Genomic DNA, 9,188 nt, shown 5'->3' on the forward strand with positions numbered 1-9,188 from the left:
TCTTGCAGACTGTTACTCCCTGATATCCCACATCCCTCCATCATCTTCACAAAGAACTATTGCATGGAGGTAAATTAAATACATAACCTGTAAATGTCACTGTAGCCTTTTAAACCACTTTCCACTAAAGCTGTTCCTAAATTACAGAAAACTAGTCAAGGAAAAATGACCGGAACAAGCTGTGCAACAATTGGAATTACCACAGCAAATTTAACCAAAAGTTCAACCTTTTCACAGAACAACGGCAAACAGAAAGGTCACGCAGTGGTGTGGACCAAAAACCTTAGTCGACCTTTTGCCTGTTTGTTTATTTATTTATTTTCAGAAAAGTGTCCTGCTTTGTGGTGGAGAGGTTTGCTCACCACATGTCTAATGTTGCTCTGGACTTCGTACTAAAACAACATTTGATACAGCACTCTAAAGGTTCATGTGATAATTAAGGGGTTTTATTTTTGTAATGTGTCATGGCACAGGATCGGCAAAAGAACCGGTAAACCAATTACTTTATCCACCTCCACCTCCTCGTTTCGTGGCTGGCCGCCTCTTGCTCACTCTCTCTTGCTCACACAGACTGTGGAAGCAAAGGTGATGTCAGCGTTTTAGCTGTCTGGCTACACGCCTGAACACTATGGCAGCTGTGAACCCCCCTTCACTCATCCAGAAAGACAGCGCTCATAAATATGTCAGCTGACAGAGAGGCCAAAATAGACAAAGACATGCATCGTGTCTTAGCTGCCACTGTGAGTGTGAGTGTGTGTGTGTGTGTGTGTGTGTGAGAGAGAGTGAGAGAGAGAGAGAGAGAGAGAGAGAGAGAGAGAGAGAAAAATGAGCAATGGGCTAACAAAGACTTCAGCTGTTGTGATGCAAGAGATAAGAGGAGGGGCATTAAGCTGATTGTGTTGTTGGCTAATGCAGCCTGATGAGTCCCGAGCATCACTCTGTGCATACAGAAGGCATAACTGGCACTGAGCAAGTTGACATCACCTCTTTATACTTCCTTCAGTGATATTCATCTTGCGGGCGAGCTGTGGCTCACTATGGTACAGGGCTGTAAAACTCTGCAGACTAAACACTCGTTCATCATTATGGTGCACAGACGTGCTGTTTCGCGAAAACGCAGCCTTGAACCGCGTCTCACTCAATGACTGTGTGCTCTATAAAACTTCATCAATTACACACAAAAGAGTATGACCACTTCAGCCTTAACCACTGTGTGCAATGTCCAGAAATAAAAGGCAAGTATAGGGTGAAAGGGTTTGTAAGAGAATTTTTTATTGAACATCATGTTTACTTGATTGAGGTTAAATAAATTTCTGACTTTGAGGTGTAATAAGAAGGAAAACAATATGAAGAGCAGGATGGGAATGCTGGAAAGTAACAGGAAGTTCATATGGCTGTTTTCTCACAGTACTGCTCAATAGAAGCCTGTGTCCTGAGCAGCCCAGTTTGGTGTCTGCAGGAGGAGAGAAGACAGATCCTGTGTTAATTAGGTAATTCACAGAGAGGTCAAGTGACGTGTTTATGGCTGGCTGTAGAGTTTGTCATTTTAGCTGACTGATCACTGTGTATAGACAGATATATGATGTGGGAAAAAAAATTCACTGTCGACAAAACACTGTATAACACAATGCTTACGGCTGCTAAAGAAATGCAAGCAGAACAGTCACTCTGTTATAATGTTATGAATGGTTTTCTAAATGTGAGATCTGATTTTTTTTTTTTTAAAAAGGTAATTCTGGACAAAAAAACAAAAAACAAACTCTATAGTGTGAACAGATAGACAGACAAACAGTCGTGTGTATGCACAGACACACAACGGTGGGGACAGAGGGGGAGATAATGGTGCCATATATTTATTTCAGAGCCCTGGATATTGTACTTGCCAGTGTTTTCTACTGTCAAAAATGTCATTTTTTGCCTAGAAGTGTTCTTTTATAAACCATTGGCCCTCGTAAATGTGTATAAATTCTTTGCTTGTGTTGTTTAATGAAGATTTAAATCTATTATTTCTTACTGAAGTTTTTAAAATGTAGTTTTTTTTTGTAGAATTTTGAGGTCTGATAATCAGAGCCACACAGTATGTAAAGGTGAACTGTTTTGGGGTCTTGACAGGCTATTAGACACACAATACACAACACACACAACACAGACACATATACACAGATCAAACAGTGCCTGCCTGGACCCCAAGCAAAACATCTGTGGTGACTACTAAGTGCAGAGAACTTCCATCTTTGAGTTCACAGAGAACTTTGTGCGAGAGTGTGTATTATTTACTCTATAGATCTGAGTCACTGGACTCGGGCCCTCTTCTTTATGGCTGTGCTGCCATCCACCTTGTTATTAGTGCTTTGAAGAAGAATGGCATGATGAAAGCACTCGCTCTGTTAAACTTGCTCTTACTGGTTTATACCGTGTAAAGATAGCTCTAGGTTGATAGCTGTTCAACATTCTTCAAACTCTGTTCTCTGGACAAGATCATTTGCGCGTGTAAACTACAGGGCTCGAGTTAAACAGTGAGAGATGAGACCAGATAAAAGTTGGACAGAGCATGTGTGTGCGTGGGAGAGAAAGAGAGACAAGCTCTGACCTCATTCCTGTTGCTGTGGTTCAACTTTTTCTCGATGTTCATGGCCAGCATCTGGCTACGGAACGACAAGCTCTTGGTCTTCTCGATCACTTGCTGGTATGGCGACACGGCATTGTTTCCCATCACCACGTGACCCTGCCAAAAGTATTACAGATATAAACAGACTCCAAACACCAATTCCATCACTACCTACCATCTCAGCAAACGCCGGGGGTTAATTGTAGGCCATACAATTATAAAGCGGTGTGATTTGGGAGATTACAGAGAGCTTGCCCCATGGTGGGTTTGTTATGACATTCGGAAAAGGGCGTAATAATACAGCTTTTCAGCTTTGGTGGAGGAGTATGTCTGACATGGAACCTTTCATTGAGCTACTTGGACAAAGTAATGATTGGCTGATTGCATGTAAGTAACTTTCTATATGAAAGTCAAAATGAGACAGGCATCAAACAGAGAGAAGGGGAGAGATGAAGCACTCAAGACAACACTCAAGACAATTTGATACAGAATAAACAAATATGAGCAGAGAGCCTCTTACCAGTTTGGAGTCGATTTTAGCATCCAGCCTAGCATTACGAATGAGGTTAACAATCCATCGTTCTGCCTCCTCAGGAGTCATATTCAGCTTGTCTGCCAGCATGCTGCAAAGAAACAGAGGCCATTTATGTGCTACATAATAATGCCTCATATCTGTATACCCAAAAACATTTGTAAACATCAATAAAAACAATATATATATATATATATATATATATATATATATATATATATATATATATATATATATATATATATATATATGCATGCAAAAAAATATATATTACATACGCATAAGCAATCTGATGCGCACGCTGGAGAAAAAAAGAAAGTCCTGTCAAAATTGAGGCTTTGGAACGCTACTTGCGAGTGACAAATGTCTTTCATTATGTAAGCAAGGCAATAATGATGATTCACGCCAAGACTAAGAAGCCCATAAAAAGGAATACAATTACTTCACTGAGAGGAGATGGAGTGAGGGCGAGGTAATGGTGACAGACAAATGAAAATGCCCTTCCAAAAGTAGAGATGAGATGAAGTGAGTCTCAAGAGTAAGTCCATTAGAGATGGGCTGATACACTGGACCTTGAATCATCAGGCCATCTTAAAGTTCCTCTATTGGCCCCTAACTCACTCGTCTGGCATGTCAGTGAAGAACAAAAAGAAAGAAAGGCAGGGTTGAGTTTGTAGGCATGTAGGGGCCAGGATGGGGCAGTCATCCAGATGAGGAGAAGCTGGAGGACCCAGTGCTTTTACTTTTGTTAGTCCAGATCCTTTAAGGCATAGGTCACAAATGTCCAATCTTATGATACATGATTGCAAAAATTGGTTTATCAAGGCTGGCGTGTAATAAAATCATGGTCTGCATGTACACAAAGAATTTATATAATGCAGAGAAACACTCAACCCAATGCAAAACCTACCAACTTGTGGGAAACCGTGGACTGCACTCGAAGATGTCATTCCTGGAATGTCCTCGAGCCACAGCCAAGTGACACAACCAATTGTACCACTTTCATTTGATCCCATCTCTCACCCATTCATGAGAGATCATCTTTCAGAAGTTTTTCCAACTTTTTCATTTTTTTATTGTTGGGGTTGTGATGCTATCAGCCGGTGGTAACGTTGACTGGACAAGGTGTATTGAAGTTGCGTATGTAAACAGAGTAAAAAATCACAAAGTATCTCCAAAAGTTTCCAAAGAAACAAGATGTTTCAGACAGCTGTGCAAGCAGAGTGCTTGTGAAGCTGCAGGAGGTGAAATCATGGATCACTACCATGAATCACTCATTCTCAGCCCAAACTGCAGGGGCAGATTACATCCACATACCTCCTATAAAACACTTTTTATGCAGCCTTGGTTGAGACTGGCAGAACCGACAGCTGACATAATTTACTCCCGTTCCAACCTGCACAAAATGGCACATGGCATTGTAGATTGCTTATAGAGCTCATTATTTAAGACCTAACCACCAGCAAAAGTGGCAGTTGTCAAAGTCACAAGGGCCAAAGCTGTGATGGTTAACACATGTCCAAAATTAAGCCGAGACCTTATTGACACTGGAAACGGGAATATTTGGAGATTCCAGAGCCGAAAGCCAGGCCCTTTCACTTCTCTGAAAAGCACTGCACAGCACACTGAAGCCTGATTACCAAAAACATACTCAAAGGCACAGGAAAGTAGACAGATCCCATGGTCATAAAGTTTGCTGTACTTCTGTCAAAAGGAAGCTGGTCTAAACTCTGGTCCTCCTCAGACCCAGAATGGTGAGCATCAAAGGATTCCTTAAAAATACCTTCAATTCATTTCAGAGATGGTTGATTGTAGCAGAAGGAAGCAAGCATTTCTCCATTCATTTGATCAGTGGAGTCAGAGACCGAGATTGGATCAAAATAAACACCAATGCGTGTCTTCTGAAGGCAACAGACCAGACAAGGCTCGCACATGCTCAGTGCGGAGATCCAGGTCAGGCCCTGCATCTAGCCACAGAGAGGACAGGCACGCACTTATCTAATTTAAACCAGGGGGAAGGCAGCAAAAACAGCTTTATTAGACCTGATTCTGCTTAAACTTATTATAAACATATTTTTTGAGAATCGCCAAAACAGATGGGACAGAAAGTGGGATGGTACATAAAACAAAAAAAAAAAAAAAAAAAAAACACACACACAAACAGGAAGCAAAGTAGAAGCCTGAACCTACAGTGCTTATTACCAGACATAGCTGCTAGAGCCCGACTGCCCTCTCCTGCTATAGTCTCATTTTACGCAGGTCTACCTCAGATCCTCGGGGGAAGGGGCGGCTTCAGGGATCATTTTCATTTTGACCCCCTTCCCCACGCTGGCTCCTGAGCACTGATTTATCCAATTCCACTTGTGGGCTGGTGGAACTGAGGCGACCCGTCTCACTCCAGGAACCTCACACATAGCTGAGAGGTCAGGCATTAAGCAGAGGACAGACTTGGTCCAGGAAGAATGATGGACTCCTTACAAGTGCCCTCTCTCTCTCTCCCTCTCTTTTTTTATAAACATAAACAAGCTTAACAAATGCATTGTTGAACACTTCCATATGAAACCATTAAGAGATTCCAGGCCATTTGGAGAGACCCCCAAGTGCATGCTGCAGAATTGATTGACTTTTTTTTGATAAGAACCAAAATGACTGGACTGGTTTTAATGATTCAACTGTTATGTGGAACTATTTTTGTTTTTGCGTAGAAATGTTGGGCTTTCCAATTACTAGAGTTCTTGTAAGTCATGCACTGACTAGATTGACACTGACAACAACATTCACATCTACTACACACAACTTGTCCGTTAAACGTGAACTGTGTTCATATTCCCCTGAGTAACAGAATCTTATCAGCTAATCATGCTGGTCACGAGAAACAGAAAGATGGGTTTTTAAAAAAATAAATAAATAAATCCACTGATCTAAGTTCAACACTGGAGATTTCACAAGTCTAGACAAAAGGATATATTGCTAAAATTATCACTCTCAATCATAAATCATTGTATAACATTTCCACTGGGCTCCTCTATAAAATGTCTTCGCTTGTCTTAGATACATTCTACTTTCAGCCAACACTGAGGGTGAAAACAAGCAAAATGTTTTATTATTTTCAGCAGCTATAAAAATGTCTTCATTATAATACAAGCCTTAGAATCACACGAATCCATGCGCTGGTGAAAAGGGCTTCAGGATAATGTGCTAGCGACGCAGAGCTGTAAATCAAAGATAGAAAATCTCCAGTTCTCAACAAATCTCATTCAGTAGACACCAAAACCCACTGCCAGGACTTCCAAGCCATACCGTTTTGATCCTAAAAAGAATACACTGGATCCGAGTAAATTATAGTTTCACTTTCCACTTCTAGAAGAGCTTTACCATTAACCTTTGTGGTCCTTAACAAGTAAACAGATCCTCCTGGAACAAGGCTGCCAAAATAAGCCAGGACTATCAATCAATTCCAAACTATTGACGGCTCAAGGTTTGAACAGAGACTGATCGGATTCCCGGCTTCAACCTTGACTACAAACCGTGCTTGAGAAGGGAGAAATCAAGGTGTCCCAAGCAGATCATCACAATGTACTCATTTCTTTGGATTTGTGAAACGATGTGTGATGTAGGATGCTACGGGAATCAACAAAATGTCTTGTGTTTTTATAATGAAAAGGCTACAGAATTACAGTTACCCACTTATAAAGTTTTTTTTGAGGTGGGGGACTGTGTGTGCCTGTGTGTGTGTGTGTGTGTGTGTGTGTGTGTGTGTGTGTGTGTGTGTAGGCGCCCCTATTCTGGTTTGCAGAGGGTGTAAAATTACCCTTACCGTACTTACAACCTGTTAGCCAAAGCCACTGTAAAGTGGTCAAGTGTTTTGTGCTGCACATGCAGAAGAAGAGGGGGAAAAAGCAGTGCTGGACAGATGCTCATAGACTACTAGTTATGAAAAGCTTGTTAAACAGTCCAAAATGTAGTGCTGCTTCCTTGTTCTGTATTCTGTCACTGGAGCACTAATAAGAACCAGGCGGAGGGAAACCAATGACAACCGCCCAAACCTCCCTCTCATTCCAACTGCTTCTTTTCCACCAATGGAAAATCCTGGGCATCCAAAACCATTGCGTGTCTCCTCTGGAAACCTACAATGCTGTGTATATACCATAAAACAGAGCAATAAAGCAGAGTAAATAGAGTAAAGTGGCAATAAAACACCTGCCACACTCAACCAAATGCAGGATAGGATTGTGAGCTGTCTACAAAACATGACTCAGTGAGAACCATGACTAAACGCAAGCACTATTCAGAGCAGAGTTCCAGGCTGTAAACTTATTTAAAGAGAATTCAACAGGATGAATAGAGAGAGACGTGAGAGAGAGAGAGAGACTGTAAGAAAAGACATGAGACTAAACTACTGGTATCAGAAGAGGTCTGAGGGCAGCACCAGACCTGCTGAGAATAATATGTAAACCCTCATGAACTGCTTCAGAACAAATGAGTAGATGTGTCTGTGATGTCCAGTTCTGTGTGTGTGTGTCTCCATGAGTGCGAGGCCTAGGTGCTGGCAGACGGTCTCTGGTCATACTTCCTCCAGAACAGTGGCTAATAAAAATGGTTGAGCAAAGTAGGAGCTATGAGAAACAAAACAGGAAGCAATCCCACGTTGTGGACACATTTGGAGACGTGCTACTTTCTTTTCTCCTGTTACACTGAAGTGGAGTTACTTTAATACATGATGACACTTTATTAGGTCAAACCCGCACATGCATGCCATTATCTGATCAACCCAACATGTGGCAGCAGAACAGTGCATAAACCTACGCAGATACAACTCAGGGGCCTCAGTTAATGTTCAGATCATCATTCAAACATCTGAATAAGAAAAAAGTGGTCTCAGTGACAAACCATGGCATAGCTCTTAGATGTCAGGTAGGTTTGTTTGAGTATTTTAGTAAATGCTGGTCGTTGGATTTGCCTCAGGAGATTTGAAAGAATGTTGCAAATACTAAATAAAATCAACTAATAAATAAAAACCTCCATGTTGACCTTGTTGATCAGAAAGGTCAGAGGAGAACGTCCAGACTGGACCGATCCAGGAAAGCCATGGTGACTCAAATAACCAATCTTTAAGAGCGTGGTGAGCAGAAAAGCAACTCAGAACACAGCAAACCATGAGGTGGACTGGCTACAACAGCACAACATTGTATTGTTTTTCACTCCCGTCATCCAACAGGAATCTGAGGCTACAGTGAACAGAGGTTCGCTGAAACTGGACATCAGCAGGTTGGGGGAAAAAAAACTTTTTTAGTGCTTCTGAGGCTGCATGAGGTGAAACCAGTAGATATTCAAAAAAGCTGATGCATCTATACACATTATGGAATTGTACTGATCTTCTTGTGCCTTCAGGAAACCTGGACATTTGTTTGCCTTCCAGATGAAGAGTCTTAAGTCTTACCTTATGCTGATGCACTGGTGAATTCTGCAGAAGGTCTCGAAGATGAACAAGCGAGCATTTTCAATGAAGTCCTCAAGGCATGCCACCAAGAAGAAGTCATTCACCAGCACCTTTGTGCGACAGAACAACTGGGATTAGGGATATTGTTAAATGGTGATAGTTGTGAGAAAATGAAGTCAGTTCCAAATCTGCTGTGGTGCAGAGGAACGCTTACAGTTAAATAAGGACAAAGAGCAGAGCACAGTTTTTAGATCTCATTACAGAACCTTGTAGTTTCGAACACTGTAACAACAGGTTTAACATTGGGAAACCATAACGGCCAAAATGTACACTAACGAGAACAAGGACTAATTAAGAGCAGCTTCAAATATAAAGAATGACGATGAGTGTATCCTGGACTATGGGCGCTATTTCTAACACATCTATGCTGAAGTTCACCCAGAAATAGTTTACTTTGGAAGTTGCAATAAAGGAAGAAAGTCCCATTCGGAAAAGAAAAAAAGGAAAAAAAAAAGGAAAAGAAAAGAAATAAAAGAACGATTTAGGGCCATTCTCGCCACGCCAAATCAACCACAAATCTTGGAATTCCACAGTCTCCACATGAAACA

General features: G+C 41.4%; 1 protein-coding gene across 1 annotated transcript in view; it reads right to left on the minus strand.

Annotated features, from left to right (window-relative positions):
- Positions 1–1,255: 1,255 nt before the first annotated feature.
- The window catches only part of eif3ea (eukaryotic translation initiation factor 3, subunit E, a), a 33,915-nt gene continuing 25,982 nt past the window's right edge, over positions 1,256–9,188 (minus strand). Inside the window, exons 10-13 of the mRNA XM_060869866.1 lie at positions 8,581–8,690; positions 3,129–3,231; positions 2,591–2,725; positions 1,256–1,453 (exon numbers count right to left, since the gene is read on the minus strand). Of these exons, the coding sequence (XP_060725849.1) occupies positions 1,415–1,453; positions 2,591–2,725; positions 3,129–3,231; positions 8,581–8,690 (387 nt within the window). The 3' untranslated portion in view covers positions 1,256–1,414. The remainder of the gene's footprint in view (positions 1,454–2,590; positions 2,726–3,128; positions 3,232–8,580; positions 8,691–9,188) is intronic.

Source organism: Tachysurus vachellii, chromosome 5, assembly GCF_030014155.1.
Source record: "Tachysurus vachellii isolate PV-2020 chromosome 5, HZAU_Pvac_v1, whole genome shotgun sequence".
NCBI classification, from domain to species: Eukaryota; Metazoa; Chordata; class Actinopteri; order Siluriformes; family Bagridae; genus Tachysurus; species Tachysurus vachellii.